General features: G+C 49.6%; 1 protein-coding gene across 1 annotated transcript in view; it reads right to left on the reverse strand.

The window, feature by feature from the left end:
- Positions 1-19,173: 19,173 nt before the first annotated feature.
- The window catches only part of CDHR3 (cadherin related family member 3), a 257,056-nt gene continuing 256,262 nt past the window's right edge, over positions 19,174-19,967 (reverse strand). The window contains exon 21 of the mRNA XM_066354381.1: positions 19,174-19,831. Coding sequence (XP_066210478.1) covers positions 19,425-19,831 — 407 coding nt within the window. The 3' untranslated portion in view covers positions 19,174-19,424. The remainder of the gene's footprint in view (positions 19,832-19,967) is intronic.

Below are 19,967 nucleotides of genomic sequence, written 5' to 3' on the forward strand. Positions count from 1 at the left end.
TTGAGAGTTCTCAAGGCCTCCCTGTCCCTGAAGTTAAAGTTAATATGTTCCAAATCCTCCCACCCCAACTCTTTTTTTATTTTTTATTTTTTGTATTTTTTCTGAAGCCGGAAACGGGGAGAGACAGCCAGACAGACTCCCGCATGCGCCCAACCGGGATCCACCCGGCACGCCCACCAGGGGGCGATGCTCTGCTCACCAGGGGGCGATGCTCTGCCCCTCCGGGCGTCGCTCTGCCGCGACCAGAGCCACTGTAGCGCCTGGGGCAGAGGCCAAGGAGCCATCCCCAGCACCCAGGCCATCTTTGCTCCAATGGAGCCTCGCTGCGGGAGGGGAAGAAAGAGACAGAGAGGAAGGAGAGGGGGAGGGGTAGAGAAACAGATGGGCACTTCTCCTGTGTGCCCTGGCCGGAATCGAACCGGGGACTTCTGCACGCCAGGCCGACGCTCTACCACTGAGCCAACCGGCCAGGGCCCACCCCAACTCTTGAGACAAGAGCATAGACAGCCTGGCTGTTGGGAGCAGCAGAGAGTTTGAGGAGAGGAGGGGTTTAAGAAAAAGCCAGGGGAGAAAAGATATTTTTTTAGAGACACAGAGAGAGAGAGACAAAAAGAGAGAGAGATGAAAAGCATCTACTCATAGTTGGCATCACTTCAGTTGTTCATTGATTGTTTTTCATACATACATTGATTGGGGGGCTCCAGCTGAGCCAGTGACCCCTTGCTGAACTCAGCAACCTTGGGCTTAAGCCAGAGACATTGGGCTTCAAACTAATGGCCTTTGGGTTCAAACAAGTGACCATGGAATCATGTCGATGATCCCACTTTCAAGCCAGCAACCTGCGCCCAAGCTGATGAGCCTGCGCTCAAGCTGGTGGCCTCGGGGTTTGGAACTTGGAAACTCCGCATCCCAGGTTGACACTCTATCCATCGCACCAGTGCCTGGTCAGGCTAAAATGCATTTATTATTATTTCAAAAAATTGACTTTGCCACAACCTTTTTGGGAAGTTCTGACCCAGAGACTACATAAGCCCAATGAAAAATACAAAAATACCAGAGAAAAGTGTATCTGGCAAGACAGATGGGAAGAAAAAGGTCAAGAAGAGAAGTCACAGTCTACTGCTGGCTAATGTTTCAAAAGCTGCCCTTTTAGTGTAGTGCCGTATAGTACCTGAGAGCTGCCAGGGGTCCCTGGGCAGCTGTCAGACAGCTCCTCACTCAGCCAGTCAGGAGGCTAAGATGAGTCACCACATCAGTGGGACACTCCTGATGGCCAGACAGAAGCTCTGAGAGGGAAGGCTCAGTGCAGCCAATGTCCTCCTCCAGCTGGTCCTGCGAAGGCCCCACACCCACAGAGCTGCTTCCATTTGGGTCATCCCATCCCTAGCATAAGAAACATCACGTTTTAAGCCAGAAGTTGACAAACTCTTTGTGTAAAAGGCCACAGAGTAATTATTTTAGACTTCACGGGCCGTGCTCAAGTCTGCCATTTTAGCCTCAAAGCAGCCACAGACAACATGCAAGTGAATGAGTGTGGCTCTGAGGCAACTGAAATAGCAGACATTGAAATTTGAATTTCATATAATTTTCATATGTGTTGTAAAATTATTCTTACTTTGCTTTTCCACCTCATTTAAAGTCATTCTTAGCTCACAGGCCTACGAAACGAGACAGAGGGCTAGATTGGCTAATAGACCAAACTTGGCTATAAGCAAATGCAAAAGCAGAAGTTGGGGTTCATAGGTGCAAATTAAAAGCAGACTGATTTAATTTTTAAAAGTCTCTAGTAGCAGGTTCACTGAATGCACTTTAAATGAGATTTGGTCTTCCTGCCACACGTAGTGTCACTTTCTTTCTTTCCCTACTTTGGTGTTTTTTTTTTTCAAAGTAGCATTTGCCATCCATTAAGGGATTGCAAAATTCATAACCTCATTTTGGATAAAATAGGATAGGATAAAAATACATCAGAGTTCTCACACACAGTAAAGGTTAGCAATATCTTAGAAAATTGTGTAGGCTGTGTATATACTCATGTATATACTTACAGGCCCATGCGTGTGCTGGGCTGTGACTTCAGGCATCTTTCTCATAGTGAGTCATGGTCACAAGGAGGAGTGCCAGTGCTCTGATGAACACTGGGACACAGAGGGGGTCCATGTCAGTCCTCCTAAGGCCCTCTGAGTCGGACATCTCTCTCTCCATTTCTGTGTCCCTGTGGGTCTCTTTGATGATCGTCCCTGAAAGGACCACTGTTTCAATGTCCCCATCATGATGCTCTGTCACTCAGGGTACCAGGAGTGAAGAAGGCATTGCCACGCTCCACGCCCTCCTAAGGCTGTAGTTCACATGGCACCTTTGAGACGGAGTGTCTGGTGTATGAGAAAAGCTCGGCACCTGTGTGTTGGATGAATGAATGACTGAATTGCAGACGGTGGGGTTTCAGGTTCAAGGCCCTGTGAGGTCAGGGAGCACAACCCAACTGTGTAACTAAAGAGACTCAGTGAAAGAGCTCTGGTGGCTGTACTCCCAGCCACCCCGCCGGCCCACACGTACACATCCTGCCCGCTGGGGCATGGTAGGTTTCAGGCAGACCACTCTCCTCCTCCCCTTCGTCAGAGAGCACATAGGCTGACTTTCCCAGGGATGCAAGCTCTATGCTATCGCTTGGAAGAGCTCACCTTGGCAGGACGAGAGGGCCATCTACATTACTCAGTGAGAAAAGCTTCAGAAAGATGCAGAACTGCATCCCAGCAACCCAGCAGAGTTATTCATTTCTGGGGACCTGGTGAGTGGTAGAGCAGGCAGTGATGGTCACGGGCAGGGGCCATTAAAAGGGAGAAATGAGGACTGTCCTCAGAGCATTGACAGAAGCAGCCACCATCCTTCTCCTCGTGTAGTGACCACTTAGAAGAGTTCTCCACCTGCAGCTCCTTAGAGATCCTGGCCCTTCTTCTGGTTTGAGCCTTTGGGCTGGATCAGAGCATTAAAGGTCACACTTTAACAGTGGCATTAAAGGTTGCATTTTATGGTTCTAAGTGGGATAGCCAGAGGCAACTGCAGGGGATAACTAAATACAAGTCCAGGTGTTCTGCCCCATGCGTTTCTCCTCTGGTGACTTGGGTTTAGTCAGTTGCACATCACATAGCAGTGGTTAGGGAATAGGCTTGAGGTGGGGTGGGGGGTGGGGACTCACAGGTCAGAGGAGAGCACATGCAGGCACTGGTCCTCCATCCTGACTTCTCTCCTGGGGGCAGGGTAAACCAGGCCTACGGGCGGAGTCTGCACTGCAGAGGAGACCCTGTCCCCATAAGTCCCCATGGACCACTTGGCCCCTGGCAGAGGAGGTATACAGGCATTGTCTGGGGTGTCTCAGTGCTCCCTGGGCACTGATGGGGTGGAGCAGAAGCCTCTGGTCTGCAGGGACTGAACTTGGGTGCAGACCCTCCAGCTAGGACAGGGGCTTGGTCCCAGCTAGCTCAGCTTCCAAACAATGCAGAGAGCTCCCCAGGCTCAGTCCGTTGCCCCTGCCCTTTGCCCTGCCAACACAGGAGAAGCTGCCTGCTCCCCTGCACTCAGGGCTGCCTCTGGCACGGCCCCCTGGACAGCCGCTGACGTCTCCCCTCGTGAGCAAGCCCCCCCCCCCCCCGGTCATTCGAGATTCTGGAAGGTCTGTTGCATGTGCACCGAGTCTCTGCCACAACCGCGAACTCACACAAAGAGCTGGGTCCCCTTATGGTCTAGAACCCATCACTGGACAGACCTGCAGTGGCCTCCCCAGCTCAACTTGCTGTGGGCCGAGAAGGCAAGATTGAGAGACACGTGTTAAAGAGAAAAGCACACGCTCAAATTGGCATCATGCATAGCACAGTCTGTGATACCAAACCTAGACTCAATAACTGATCTGACTGTGCTCTCAGCCTCTCCCAGAACCGGAATCTTAATAAAGCAGACTGAAACGTACTGGTCAACCCTAATAAGGGGTTCTGTCACATGGACTGTCTCCATCCCCCACAGAGAGAAGAAGCAATCTGCACAATAGCCCTTCCTGTTAAGGTGTCCTCGCCCCAAAATAATCCTTTTTTTTCTGTTTATAGCTCCCTTGCCCACCCTTATCCTATGAAAGCCGTCCACTTTATCTAACCCTGGAGCACCCTTCTAGTTGCTCTTGATTCATGGGTGATTTAATATTGCCAATTAGCTCTTCAGATTACTCCATTGAATTTTGTCTTCTAACACACCAGACTTTCCCTTCTCGCTCTCAGAGTGAGAGTGTTTGGCTGTAGTGTTCTGTCCTGTGCGGTTTTCATTTCTTTATGTGAGACAGACTTCTGGTCCACTGATCTTCTTGCCTCCCCCCCCCCCCCCCACCGTGGGTGTTGTTGTAACCCCTCCCCTCTCCTACCCTGCACTTTCATTTGAATGTGAATGTAATGGATGCTAAATAAGTCAGCAAAGATGCTGTTTTTAGTACGCCTGAGCAGATGTGTTTCTGGGGAAATGCACTTGTATAGGCATGTCACCTGAAAGGCACCCAAGTCAGCGCCTCACCACCCAGACAGACCACAGGCACGCCAGCCTCCCATGGTGCCGCCTCTCTGGGGGAAGTGAAAGTGTAAATACAACCCATCTCCCCCATAAAGTTTCAGTCTCCCCCACCACTGTGCTACGGACTCTGGGGTCTTTCACAGAGGAAGGGACAGTTCCTAACCTTAAGTGGCACATACCAGCCCAGTGCTGAGAAACCAGAGGCATATCATTCAAGTTCTACCCTAAGTCCTCTTCTCTAGGGGGTTCTGGGAAAGCAGTTCAGGCCAAGGAAAGCTCACTGAGCCTGGCTGACTCATCCTTGAGGTTGAAGAATCCTTGCCTGAGCTCTAATGTTTCCTGCTGGGGACTTGGGAGGACTCAGAGAGGCTCCAAGACTGCTGAAAGCTTCAGCGGTTTCTCAAGTGGTTTTACCCCCCACCCACCCACCCCCCCCCCCCCAGCACTGTTGAGGAATCTGCTTTCCGTGAGCTTTTGGGGCAGCTTCTTCCCAAGCAGGCACTGGGCTTCCTGCCTCGGGGACTTCATGGTTTGGAAGAAGGACAGGGTCCCCTTGCTGGGTCCAGGGCTGCTCCTAACTAGCTTGATCACCCTGTCACCTCTGGGCTCTCCTTTTCAGACCGGCTCACCAGGGACAGGCCCTCAAATTCAAGCTCCGAGAAGCCTAATCTGGGCTGAGCTCTGGTTAAATCGCTGGTCTAAGGAGCTGGCAAGTCCATTCAGAACCGCATCTGGGAGACGGTGGCCGTCAGGTCTCTCCTTTTCAGACAAAGAGGTTGAGGCAGATGACCTCAAAGCTATTTGCAGATTTAAAACTCCATAGTTTTCTCATCTTTAAATTCAGCCCAACCCACACAAGTGCCAGGAGACTGGCACAGGTGTGCAAAAGCCCCTGTGAAGTAAAGAGCGTGTGCACACGGGCCCTTCTGATGACAGTGAGTCTGTGGGCTCTGGGCCTGACGGCCACCGTCTCCCAGATGCGGTTCTGAATGGACTTGCCAGCTCCTTAGACCAGCGATTTAACCAGAGCTCAGCCCAGACTAGGCTTCTCGGAGCCTGAATCTGAGGGCCTGTCCCTGGTGAGCCACGATCTCAAAGGCAGGGGATATTCAGACACCCACTGCCCGTGCCCATCCCCCGCACTCAAAGTCCTGTGCCTGGAGACTTCAGACGCCAAGGTGAACGGCAGAGGTGGGCACTGCCCATGCCCATCCCCTGCACTCAAAGTCCTGTGCCTGGAGACCTCAGACGCCAAGGTGAACGGCAGAGGTGGGCACTGCCCATGCCCATCCCCTGCACTCAAAGTCCTGTGCCTGGAGACTTCAGACGCCAAGGTGAACGGCAGAGGTGGGCACTGCCCATGCCCATCCCCCGCACTCAAAGTCCTGTGCCTGGAGACTTCAGACACCAAGGTGAACGGCAGAGGTGGGCACTGCCCATCCCCCGCACTCAAAGTCCTGTGCCTGGAGACTTCAGACGCCAAGGTGAACGGCAGAGGTGGGCACTGCCCATCCCCCGCACTCAAAGTCCTGTGCCTGGAGACTTCAGACGCCAAGGTGAACGGCAGAGGTGGGCACTGCCCATCCCCCGCACTCAAAGTCCTGTGCCTGGAGACTTCAGACGCCAAGGTGAACGGCAGAGGTGGGCACTGCCCATCCCCCGCACTCAAAGTCCTGTGCCTGGAGACTTCAGACGCCAAGGTGAACGGCAGAGGTGGGCACTGCCCGTGCCCATCCCCCGCACTCAAAGTCCTGTGCCTGGAGACTTCAGACGCCAAGGTGAACGGCAGAGGTGGGCACTGCCCATGCCCATCCCCCGCACTCAAAGTCCTGTGCCTGGAGACTTCAGACACCAAGGTGAACGGCAGAGGTGGGCACTGCCCATCCCCCGCACTCAAAGTCCTGTGCCTGGAGACTTCAGACGCCAAGGTGAACGGCAGAGGTGGGCACTGCCCATCCCCCGCACTCAAAGTCCTGTGCCTGGAGACTTCAGACGCCAAGGTGAACGGCAGAGGTGGGCACTGCCCGTGCCCACCCCCCGCACTCAAAGTCCTGTGCCTGGAGACTTCAGACGCCAAGGTGAACGGCAGAGGTGGGCACTGCCCGTGCCCACCCCCCGCACTCAAAGTCCTGTGCCTGGAGACTTCAGACGCCAAGGTGAATGGCAGAGGTGGGCACTGCCCGTGCCCACCCCCCGCACTCAAAGTCCTGTGCCTGGAGACTTCAGACACCAAGGTGAACGGCAGAGGTGGGCACTGCCCATCCCCTGCACTCAAAGTCCTGTGCCTGGAGACTTCAGACGCCAAGGTGAACGGCAGAGGTGGGCACTGCCCATGCCCATCCCCCGCACTCAAAGTCCTGTGCCTGGAGACTTCAGACACCAATAGGCCCTTAAAAAGCCCCAGACTAAAACCCGTGGGTGCCTCACACACTTTCCACCTGTGAATGGCCTGAATCCAGACCTGAACACTCCACCTCAGCTCTTGTCTTGACTGTCCTCTCTGGGACCAGTGCTGTCTAGCCTGAGGCCCTTGGAGAGAGGCAGGAGGAGCAGCTGAGAGGAGAATCCCACAGTGCCTGGCTGTGGTGGTTTCTATCACCCTTGTCTGGAAGGGCTCTAGAGTGCAGGTGGTCCCAGCAGGTCTCTAGGAAAAGGTCCTGTGGCTCCCCGAGAAATCCTACCTGGCTAGAAGGAACAGTGACTATTTACTACTTACTCTGAGCACAACCCCATTCTATACATACACTTAGCTTGGGAAGACGTACGTCATCCCCGTGTTACATGGCAGGAAACAGAAGCACAAAGGTGTTAGATAACTTATTCAAGGTCACAAAGAGCTAATATTTAACCACAGGTGAATCTAATATCAAAGGTCACAGCCTTAACCACTAAAACACATGTTTTCCAGAGTGGGAACAGCTTACCTTAGTGTTGTCCATGGAAACTAGAAACCATCAAGTCTTGAGACACTACTGTATTTCATGGTGAAAATCAAGAATCATCAGAATTGGTTGGGTTAAATAAATAAACCTCAAACAAAGACCTTACAACTTTGGTTTGAGAAGTTATAGTTTTAGGATTCCAGGAGTCTTCAAATACAAAAGGGATTAGACTTTAGTGATGGTGTTCTAGGTGTCGGCAGAAGGCGGTCCAGGTGGAGGGGTCGCTTCCTCATTAACACTCCGCTCGACCTCGGACAGCGCCAGGCCACGGGAAACTCTAACTTGATATGGAGACTTCTGGTCCAGCTCACTCTCCTCACTAGACTTCCTCCCTCTCCCAACCCTGGTGGATGGTTATTTTCTTAAGAATGGAGGCAGTCTGGTGTCTTTCAATCCACTAAACAAAAATCATGCCGTGAGCGAGTGGCAGAGCTTCCAACAGTCCGTGCGTGTGGCTGGTCTAAGACCGACGCCAGGGAGGACCTCCTGTTATTTTAAAAGCACTTCGGCTTGGAGCTTGGGTTCTGGAGTTGGCCTTACGGGGCCAATGCAACAGTGCAGAGTACCTGGAAACACGCTGGATGCCAGCATGTGGAGGTTCACAGCCCCTCCCAGTCACAGGGAGTCCTAGGGAAGCAGGCCTCGTCCAGCTGGGGAAAGCAGTGAGGGTGCTCAGCTCTCTGGCGGCCGTTCGACCCACGGTGGCGGTTGCAGCCAAGCGCTCGGTGTCAGCGACTGCTCTGTCCTCTCAGTCCCTCGAAGAGCACGAAGCTTCTCGGGGAATCAAAGTGGAGAACTTTCATAGCCAGAAAACGACACAGGAAGCAGAAGTGAGGCCGATCCTTCACAATTATTATTAATGTCCCATCCCTTTCATCATCATGATTTTATTTTATCATTTACAAGACAGGAGAGGGTACCAAACATAGCAATCGTGGAAGCTATTATACCCATCATTCCTGGCTAAGAAAACTGCCCCAGTTATAACTCTTTTTTTTAAAATTTATTTTATTTTATTTTTTTACAAGACAGAGAGTCAGAGAGAGGGATAGATAGGGACAGACAGACAGGAATAGAGAGAAATGAGAAGCATCAATCATCAGTTTTTTGTTGCGACACCTTAGTTGTTTATTGATTGCTTTCTCATATGTGCCTTGACTGCAGGCCTTGAGCAGACCGAGTAACCCCTTGCTCGAGCCAGCGACCTTGGGTCCAAGCTGGTGAGCTTTATTTTATTTTTTTTTGCTCAAGCCAAATGAGCCTGCGTTCAAGCTGGCAACCTCGGGGTCTCGAACCTGGGTCCTCCGCATCTTAGTCCAATGCTCTATCCACTGCGCCACCACCTGGTCAGGCCCCAGTTATAACTCTTAAAAGGGAAATGTCCCCAACCTGCTCCTCATCCAGATTTTGCCATGTTTCACCGCATGATCCATCCCCTCCCTTGGCCACATGTCCCTGAATGCTGTGCTCAGGGCCTTCCACTCAGGGACTGGATGCTGTGCTCAGGGCCTTCCTCTCAGGGACTGGATGCTGTGCTCAGGGCCTTCCTCTCAGGGACTGGATGCTGTGCTCAGGGCCTTCCACTCAGGGACTGGATGCTGTGCTCAGGGCCTTCCTCTCAGGGACTGGATGCTGTGCTCAGGGCCTTCCTCTCAGGGACTGGATGCTGTGCTCAGGGCCTTCCACTCAGGGACTGGCCAGTATTGTCTGATATGGCCCAGCTCAATTAGCCCTGTCCAAAAGAAAGTTAGAATTAGCAATTAGATCAATCGAGTGGTATCTTTCTCTCTTAGGGAATTGATTTTGGAAATAAACAGAAAACAAGCCAGTGGCAGCAGGACGAGAACCGTGAAGGTATACCAGAAGATTAAGTGAAGATTACAGTTACTGAGTCACACTGAGCCCGGGCCCAACACCAGTGATTCTGAACCCAGAAGCGTCTGCACCCAGGCGGCAGCATACTCTCACAGGTGGGTACCGCCTGTGTTCAGTATGGAGAGTGTACCTTTTGTTGCAACTGAAGATACATATTACAACTGTCCTCAGAAAGAATGTTGAGAGGAGCGCTTCAAGTAAAGTGGGAGAGCCCCAAAGGCACACCAGAGGGAGAGAGAGGGAGAGAGAGGGAGAGGATGACAAGCCTGTGGGCTGGAATGTTGAGGGCATGCTTCAAGTAAAGTGGGAGAGCCCCAAAGGCACCCCGGAGGGAGAGAGAGGGAGAGCATGGCAAGCCTGTGGGCTGGAATGTTGAGGGCATGCTTCAAGTAAAGTGGGAGAGCCCCAAAGGCACCCCGGAGGGAGAGAGAGGGAGAGCATGGCAAGCCTGTGGGCTGGAATGTTGAGGGCATGCTTCAAGTAAAGTGGGAGAGCCCCAAAGGCACACCAGAGGGAGAGAGAGGGAGAGCATGGCAAGCCTGTGGGCTGGAATGTTGAGGGCATGCTTCAAGTAAAGTGGGAGAGCCCCAAAGGCACCCCGGAGGGAGAGAGAGGGAGAGCATGGCAAGCCTGTGGGCTGGAGCCATGTGTTTGTCAGGAGGTGTGAACACTTGGACTGGTGAGGACAGAAGAGAGCACAGTTGGGGCCATAACAGTTACCCACAAAGGAAGACACGAGCCTGCGGGGTGGCCAAGTGAATGGCATGACAAGTAGGGATGTAATTTAATCCCTTTAAACAGTTGCCAAAAATTCTAGTATTTGAACATGCACCATTATATTAATCAGGACCCTTCGGTTCAAGTGACAGAAACTTAAATTAACTTAGGAAAGAACTGAATGGTTCACCTAACTGAAAAATCTAAGGATAGCTTCAGTCACGATTGGACCCAAACGCATAATATCAGGAATCAGTACTTCTGTCTTTTACTCTGCTTTCCACCGGTTGCCTTTATGTTTTGTTTGGCAGGCTCTTCCCATACTTGATGTGGTGGCCAAACATTGGCTTCATGTTTCATGCTTACGTCCTTCGAGCTTAGCAGCCTCAGCAAAAACAAGGGTAATTCCTTGGGTGTACAGCCCAAGTCCCGGGGGTACAACAGCTCGTTTGGTCCCCTTGGGACATGCACCATCCCTGAACCAATCCCGGAACCAGGGAGAAGCAGCGATCTGACCGGCCTCGCCTGGGGTCTGGGCTCAGCTCTGGATCTAGAGCATGATGTCAGCCCCCCGGGAGGCAGGGCGGAACAGGAGAACACGATTCTAACTGGAGGGATGTTGAACACAACAGATATCCTTCTCGGCCCCAAACAAAACAGTTGAGTATAACCTCTCTGGGGTAAAGATCCTTGAACTCCTGACATTAACTCCAATCGCTGCTGTAAATGCCAAACGACTTTCTGATCCCAATCTCCACGAGGCCTACCTGTACTGTCATGGGGGGCTTATCAATCAGGGCTCTCATTTACAAACAACAGAACCCATTCTAATTTATTTAAACAAAAAGAAAATGTATTAAGGATATTCACAACTCAGAATGTCTGGCAGAGTCGGAGATTGGGCTAGACTCGCAGAGGTCCCCAAACTACAGCCCACGGGCCGCATTCGGGCCCCGAGGCCATTTATCCGGCCCCGCCGCACTTCCGGAAGGGGCACCTCTTTCATTGGTGGTCAGTGAGAGGAGCATAGTTCCCATTGAAATACTGGTCAGTTTGTTTATTTAAATTTACTTGTTCTTTATTTTAAATATTGTATTTGTTCCCATTTTGTTTTTCTACTTTAAAATAAGATATGTGTAGTGTGCATAGGGATTTGTTCATAGTTTTTTTATAGTCCGGCCCTCCAACGGTCTGAGGGACAGTGAACTGGCCCCCTGTGTAAAAAGTTTGGGGACCCCTGGGTTAGAGGCTCTGAAGCCATGAAGAATACCCAAGTGTCCACTGGTCTGGTTCTCGGCCTGATTCCACTGCCTTTGGCGCATGCTACTGGGAGCCTCTCTGTCCCTCCTGCCTCCAGGAGCTCCGTGTCCCCTGTGTGTTCAGCTCCCATCACCAAGATACACCCACACAGCAGTTGCTTCCTTGCATATGCACTCCGCCATAGTGAAGTTTCATGTTGCTTCACCTAATTGACAGAGCCTAGGCCACAGGCTGGTGGTGTCCCAGCTGCAGAGTTAGTCTGGGAGACTGAGTTCTGCTCTCCCCACTGGTGGGGTAATGCCCTAACATGGCCAATTTTCCTAATTTAAGAAGGCTATTCAAATGCTGCTGGGTTGACACCAGTATGTCCCACTTCTACTATAGCACACTTCAAATTGTCAGGTTTCCTGTCTCTTCTGGGTTCTAGAGAGATCAAGCAACAGGGTCAAGGCTCCTTATTTCCACATGGGGCCTCCCAATAAATCTGTAAATCTCTGATTTTTGCAATAAATTTGTGTGCCTCTGATTTTTGCATCCAAGGAAATCCAGTGTAATTTGGGTAAACCTTAGCTTGGAGATAGTGTGATAGTGTTTTCTTCCCAGCAAGACTGGATCACAGACACTCATGGTTTCTTCTCCAAAAGGAAATATTCAGTGGGCCTATGGAAGGAGCCTGTAAAACACGGCCATGTGGAGCCCTCCCAGGAGAGCCAGCCCACTGCCATGTGTAGGCGCTTTACAGAGCTCTGCAAACACCGCCCTGCACTGCGGTGTAACCACCGCCTCTCAGCCACTGACAAGAAGCTGAGTTGCGGGGAGGGGTGGGGGCGCTCCATGGCAAGGTTCTTCGTGTCTGATCACTTTTCTTCCGAGTCTAGAATCCTATAGCAGCACTTGCCAGGAGCTTAGAAGATCTCTTCTGTGGCTCCCCACTGCCTGGTCAGGAGCTGAAGTCATCCAACTACAATAAGAAATAGTTTTTGAGTATCAGCTATGTCCCAGGCATTGTACTAACACTGGACATACTGTGCCCCATGGAGCCTTCAGACAAATAAATTAGCCAGGGATTAAATGGAGCGAGGGGAGGCTATGCGGGAACAAAATTATTCAAGCATCCTATCTAGAAAGACATGCCTACTTTGCATTTTTAAGCAGACTGACTGATCCAGGAGTCACTACGGAAGCGAAGGTCTAACCTAACATAAAAGTGTAGTCATTACAATTTCTTAACACGTGCTCTAACAAAGTCTCAGATTGGAGAATTCGTTTGTGTAAAAGTCTTCTAATGATATCATTGTTAAATACATTTCATTATACTTAATAAGTGAAAAGAATAAAATCAGAGGAAATAAGGACCACTTCAGAAAATCTACTCAGTGCAGTCAGTGGAAATATATAACTGGTTACACTAGGAAATCTAGTCTTTAACCAGTGGCACCGCCACTCCTACCACTGGGGATGTGCAGAATTCCTCGCAGAACTGACATGTTTCACAAAGCAAAATACAGACTCCTACAGCAAGGGACATGAGAAAACGTCGGCTCATTTTAGACCTCAAATACGTACTCTTTTCAACAGACCACAGGCCTCTTTTCCACGTAGGCCGCAGGTGCACACAGAGAACACTAGATGTCGCTGTGAACCTGCGATAGTGAGGCGCACATCAGCTTGGTCTGTTTTCAATCAACACGTTGTCAGTTTTTCTCCCCGAGGCTCCAGGGGTGTGCTTGGAATTTTTATTTCTTGAGAAATCCTATGATTCAGCTGCCCTTTGTTGGCCCTGCTGGAGCTGTGTTTGCTGTACCAGCCCCCCAGGCAGGGGGCTCCCGGCAGGCATCTCTCATCCACCAGCCGCAGCGCCACTGTTTCTCTGTAAACATCCCTGCCTCTACCTTACTTTCCCTTCCCTTTTCCCCTCTTCACACCCGTTTTTATCTTTCTCTCCTGGTGTCCAGTGACACTAATGAGCTCCCAGCTGCTCCGTGCCAAAGGCCCCATCCTAGAAAGGCTTGTTCAAACCCTGGTGAATTTTTTTAATGTTTATTTTATTGATTTGAGAGAAAGAGAGAGAGAGAAAGGAACATCGATCTGTTCCTGTATTGCCCTGACCAGGGCTTGAACTGGCAACTCCTGCACGTTGGGACTATGCTCCAACCAACCAAGCTATCTGGCCAGGGCCAAACCCTGGTGAATTTTAAAGCACCTAAATCAGCTCCCACACAAAGCAAATTCCTCTTCACCTTTTCCTTCTAATTCTACCCCCAGTCTTGCCTGTTTCAACCAAAGCAACTGAGCAAGATTAAGTTAGTGTTGGAGTGGGAGCCACAGAGGCTAAGCTTCTTACCAGGAAGTCCAGACCCTCGTGGTGGCAGAAAGGGGTGTAGAAGCACACCTTCTTTCAGACTCTACCTTCCTCTGTCACTAGCTGTGGGACCCTTGGCAGGTCACTCACCCTTTCTGAGCCTCGGTTCTTCATAAATTAAGTTAGATAGTCCCTCCAGATGCATATCTTAAATAAAATTATAAATACAAAGGACCCCACAGGATCTTGCACATTGCAAGCATTCTATAAATGTGAAGTGTTTTAAATTATTATTACAAAGACACTTACACAGACACATCAGTACACACTCAACCAAACAAAAGCACAGAGTTTTGGGGCCTCATTTTCATCAATCTGTGGCAAGATGGTATGTTAAGGAAACAAAGCCCAGAGTATGCTGTGTTCAGAGATACCAAGTACCACTGCAGATTCTGACCCTCTCCGCTGATGTCAGCAGCGATGAAGATGTTCTGAGCCCAGCTGGGAGCTGTCTTAGTCAATAGGCATAGCTTGCTTAGCAAAATGCCCTGACAGTTGTCCCAGGGCCTTCGAGGGGATAAGGCCACTGTGGGTGGAGCCACGGCACTCACTCCCTTCCCTAGGTTCGGAATGGCACTCACTGATGTCCAGCTGTCACATTGCTGCAGTGGGTTCTGTGGATGGCCGCAAGGAGGAGTCCTGGCCATGGATGCCCTGAGGCTGCTCTCTGCAGGCCCTGCAACCACAGACCCTGGAAAGCTTGGAGAAAGCTTGGAAGGAGCCTGGTTTTTAACAGAGGACTTTCTGGACTAGTCAATGGAAGCTAAGTGACAAAAGAGCCCCTGCTGGCCAACTTTAGTTACTGCAGTCCCTTTCCCTTGGGAAAAGAGGTCTATTTCTGAGTGACACAAATCTTAATTTAATATCTCTGAAAGGTGCTTGAATGCTCATACTGAGACGACACTGCTTTTATTAAGCAGCAGACAGGGAACGTGTACAGAACAGAGAAAAGAATAAACTTTGTCTTCTGCGCAGCCCAAAGCTTCATGTGCTGGGCTTGGCAGGGCTGCGGGAGGACAGAGGCTGCTTCAGATCCCAGCCCAAGCCATGCTGAAGAGGACACTCTTAGAGCCCATCTGCTCGTCCAGAAGCAGGTATTGATGCCGCGCCTGTGAAGGTTTGCTTTCTGCAGCCACAAGAGGCCTTAGACTTTCAGGGACGAGTTATTCTTTCAGAGGATTCACCTGAGGATTCAGTCGTCAGACAACTTTCCACACCAGAACACCACTCACAGGCCACAGCCGAGCCCTTACAACATAGGCGGAAGAAGACACACCCGGTTGGTGTCCTGGTTCTGTGACCTCAGGCCAGTTCCCTTATCTCCCCACCACCCTCAGCTTTCTCATGTAAAATGCAGATGGCCAGACCATCTCCAAAGAGTGTTGTGAGGATCAGAGACAGGTAGCAAGCTCAGCACGTTAGACACACATTTGTAATCCTGAGCTTTGTAGAGGATTCAGGTGCAAAGGAAGACGCTACTGTGACACTCAGTGAGATGGCCCAGCATCCAGGCCACATCCAGACTGCGCATGCCAGAGCTGATGAGACTCGGGGAGGGCTGAATGCCCCCTGCAACCTGGGCTGAGGGACCTCACTTGCCTGTTTTAAAAGTTTTTCAAACCTTTATGCGTTGTTGGTAAGAACATATATTTGCACAAGAATTTTTACATGAACATTCATTGAAGCATTATTCTTAGTAGACAAAAAGTAGAAACAACCTAAATGTCTATTAATAGATTGGTAAACAAATGAGGTATATCCATACAATGGAACATTATTGAGCCATGAAAAGGAATGAAGCACTAATATCTGCTACAACATAGATGGATCTTGAAAACATGATGCTAAGAGAAATATTAGACGCAAAAGGACAAATATTGTACAATTTTATTTATATGAAATACTCAAGATAGGCAAATTTATAGAGACAGAGTAGATTACTGGGTGTCAGGACTTGCAAATGGGAATGACTATTCAGTCAGAGTTTATATTGGGAGTGATTAAATGTTTTAGAATTCAACAGTGGTGATGGTTGCAGAACTCTGTGATATACTAAAAAACACTAATTTTTATAGTATGTAAATTAAATCACAGAACAAATAATAAAATTGTTACCAAAAACAAAAAGCAGGACCGCTTAGCTCGCCAGCTGGAGTGTGCAGTGACGGTGGACAGACAGTGAAATGGGCGGGGCGGGAGAGGAGAGCCAGGAGCCTAGCCTATAAATCCGATTCACCAGCTTCCTTCCCTCGGGCCTGCCGGCTTTGGAAGAGGCTGCAGCAGCCGCAGGCTGTTTCCGAACCCCTGGAATGAACACCTCTGAGCAGGGGGCCCAGTGCAGGGGCAGCAGGAGGCTCACCTCCAGGCCCACACCACACAGGAGGAACGCAAAGCTCTTACGTCTGCTCTACCTGGCCCTTAAGACTTACCAAGATCATGTTTTTCAAACCAAAAATTAGGACTGATAATGACGGTTTGGACTTGTGGGAACGGTAGAACACACCGTTTTAAATGGGGACGGACTTCAAATATCAGATCATAGGGCTCCAGTTGTTCAAGACACACTCAACTATTTTCTGACAAAGGCACCCCATAAGTTTTTTAAAATATTGAAGTAGTTCTGAATTATCTGTTCTTTCAGAAAGGAAGTTCCAGGTTTTGATTAATTTACCTTTCAGATAGAACACTCAAGGAACCAAAAAATGAATAGGTCAGGTAAAATTGGAACTGGAACCTTGGGCGATGGCCTGTGAGCAGCTGCATTCAGCCCAAGCAGACGGACGTCAGCTCCTCAAGGGCAGGGGCTCAGGGCTGCTGGGTTTCCTAATGAGCCAGCACTGGGCACGCAGTAGATGCTCCATAAGTATTGATCGAATAAATGGGAGGTATAAGTACACACATGAAGTTTGAAATGAGAAACACCAAGTTTTAATAGTGATCGTTTTCTATATTCACTCATTTTGTTGCTTTAATTTTCTCAGCCATCACAAAACACATTCCATAAAAAGGCAAACGATAGAACTAGCGCCACGAAAGAGAGCTCTGAGGAGCTGGCGTGTCGTTGCCCAGTGTCTGTTCCTGGGCCTCACGTGCTTTTAACACAGGCAGAGCTGTAGTCCCTGCTCCCTGGTCCCTGTAGGAGTACTGAGCACCATGGAAAGCTCAAACTTGAGAATTCACCACGTGGTCTTAAATCCTCAACAATTAGGGAACCCTCTGTGGTCTAATCCCTGATTATATCTGCCCTGATTTTATGATGACTCAAAATCAAGCAGGTCAACCTTAGCTACAATAAATTTATTCATGTTTAAGGCCTTGGGAAAGAAATGGGGGAAACCTTTCACAAGATACACAATGGTCCCTGGCTTCATTTTATTCAGGTAACTTTTTTTCTCCCAAATCTGGTAAATGTTAGAAACCAACGGCCTAGTTAGAAACCCTGGGCCTCAGACTGCTTGTTTCCATTAATAAAATAGCCACACATGCCAAAGAAAAGGCAGAGTTTCTCTTGGTCGAAGCCTCCTGGTTCACCCCTGACCTCACATCTTGAGTTCCTCAGGATTCCCATCTTGAGACTAGGCAGACAAGCAGCTCTTCCTGCCCATTCCCAGGGGGAAAGTGAGCCCTTCAAACAGAGCCCAGCCTTCAGCAAGTCCCTCTCTGTTCTTAACTGTTCTCTTGACCCAGAAGCACAATTCCCTCTAGCCTGTCATCACTGAAGGAGGGAGAACAGCTGCGCACCGCCCTCCTTCTAATCACCCTTAATGGGCTCATAAGCAGTTATTAGGTCCCCCTCCAGCCTCCTCTGAGCCTCATTTTACTTGCATTGAGGCTGAGAGCTTTGAGGAAGGTGCTTTACTCAGGGATACACAGGCTTTCAGAGTCTTAAATGGGTAATCGGCCACTTCACCCACTTTAACCTCCACAAATGAACAGCTCTGGCTTCTCTTGCAAAATTTAAACCTATTCGAGGAAGTTCCCTGGCAACCAACCCTTATTAATAAATCATTGCCTGCTCTAGGCCAGGACAGGGAACTTTTTTTAATGTTTTTTTTTTTTTTTTTTTCTTGAGAAGTCACTGAGGCACAGGCACAAAATAAACTAGCAGCTGCTCCCTCTGAAGTTCTGCATTTGCAGGTTGGGTCCTGCCTGCCCCCTAGAGGCCATTGTGGGGAGTTCTCATCTGGCTCCTCAGCTGGGAAGGGGCTGCTGCTCTAAAAGACTCCTGCCTGGTCCTATCTTGTGGGTATTGGACTAATACCTCAGCAACTGGGGAGCAGGGCATGGGGGTAAAACAAAGATTGCTGAGTCTCCACTAAGCACACGCTGAAAGTTCCATTTCCTACCCCCTCGTGGTATGATTTATTTTCAGTTCACTGCTCACACCCAGGTGTACGCTTAGTGAGAGCTTCCCATTGTGTCCCCACCCTGACTCCAGCAGTTCCCTCCAATCTCAGGAGGCAGGGGAGGAGCTGGGCCAGGACATTGTAAGGTTGGTGTTGTTTGGCTTTAAGAAAAAGAGTGACTCCATTTCAAGAAAAAAAATTTAATCTGGATGGCTAAAATTAAGAGGACTGACAACATCAAGTGTTGACAAGAAAGGAAAGCAATCAGAACTCTGAGTCATTGCTGGTGGAAGTGCAGCGTGGAGCCACCAACTTTGGAATTCTCTGCAGATTCCAGCAGTGGCTCCAGCAAGTTCACTCCTAGGAATATGCTCCAAAGAAATACATGTTTATGCTCACCAGGAGTTGTGCACAAGAAAGTTCATATATGAATGTATAATAGTGAGAAACTTAACACAGCCACCACAACAGGGAAGAGAAAAGGACTGCTGATCGACAGTATGACGTAGGTGAATCTCACAGACATGCTGAGCAAAACAGCAGACAGGAAAGAGCACATCTGTGTAATTCCATTTATATGAAATTCAAAACAGCAAAACTAATCTGTGAGGATAAATATTGTCCTGCCTCTGAGAGGAGTCTATCATCACACTTAATACCTTAGATCTGTGCACTTTGTTGAATAGAACTTATACCTCAATAAAAATATAAAAGATATTTACTGTTTTCTTCTTTCTAGAATAACTCATTATCTATTCTTTCTTCTTCTTCTTCTTCTTCTTCTTCTTCTTCTTCTTCTTCTTCTTCTTCTTCTTCTTCTTCTTCTTCTTCTTCTTCTTCCTCTTCTCCTTCTTTAGAAAGAGAGGCAGGGAGAAACAAAGACACTGTTCCTGTATGTGTCCTGACTGGGGAGTGAACCAGTAGCCTCTGCACTTCAGGACAACACTCCAACCAACCGAGCTATCTGACCAGGGCTGTCTGTCTTCTTTTGAAAAAGATTGAAGATGTCTTACAAAGGTGTATGGTATTGAACTGTATTTGTAAGTGAAGAATTCTGGGTGATTCTAAAATGAAGGCAGGAAAATGAAATGCAATGAGATGCGCAGATAGTCTTCAGCGCTAATGCCAAGCAGTTCTGCGCTCTTCCTAGGGGTGAACTGAACAGAGCATCCTAGCAGTCAACAGAAAGAAGAAACACCACAACTCCACATCCAGAAACTGGCAGTCCAGCCGGTCAGAAGCACAGAGAGACCAGAGAGAAATTTCCCCTGGGCCATCTCAGAAAAAGGCAACTATGCAATCAAACCGCTTTGTGCTGTTTAAACATCCTATTTGGGACCCCAGATCTCTGAGTTCCTTTTGGCTACATTTTCACTCCTATGCATGGGATATGCCCTCAGAGAACTTAGGGAGAGGCAGCGACCCTCTGACAGGCAAGGGCCCCCCTGTACCGTTCTGTGGGACCAGCACCAGGCCCTGCTTACTTTCCTGGGTGTGGTTTGGGGGAGCCCTGCTCATGACGGCTGGGTCTCTGTTCTTGGGGGTGCCTGGCTTGCCACCCTGGTTTCTGGCCCCGGGGCGTGCCTCCTCAGCCTTGGCTTTGCCACGCGGCCACTCTCCTTCCCTGTCGGTGCTCCTCGGTGGCCCAGTTCCTTCCACAGACACAGCTCTGCTTGGAGCAGCTCCGTGCGTGCTGGACTCGTTCTGCTTTGGCATTTGCATTAAGGGATCTTCCCACTTTCTGGCTCCAGTTTTTGAGTTGAATCTGTATTTTGCCCCAGTAACTGGGGGGGGGGGGGAATACAACAACCATGTAAATGAAATAATTCAAGTGATTCTCTCCTCCTCATCTCCACCTTGCTTTATGTCACCCGCAGAGAAGAGGAAGCGCGCTGGAAGGTGTGAGTCACCAGGACGGAA

This window comes from Saccopteryx leptura, chromosome 12 (genome assembly GCF_036850995.1).
Source record: "Saccopteryx leptura isolate mSacLep1 chromosome 12, mSacLep1_pri_phased_curated, whole genome shotgun sequence".
In the NCBI taxonomy this organism is placed as follows: domain Eukaryota; kingdom Metazoa; phylum Chordata; class Mammalia; order Chiroptera; family Emballonuridae; genus Saccopteryx; species Saccopteryx leptura.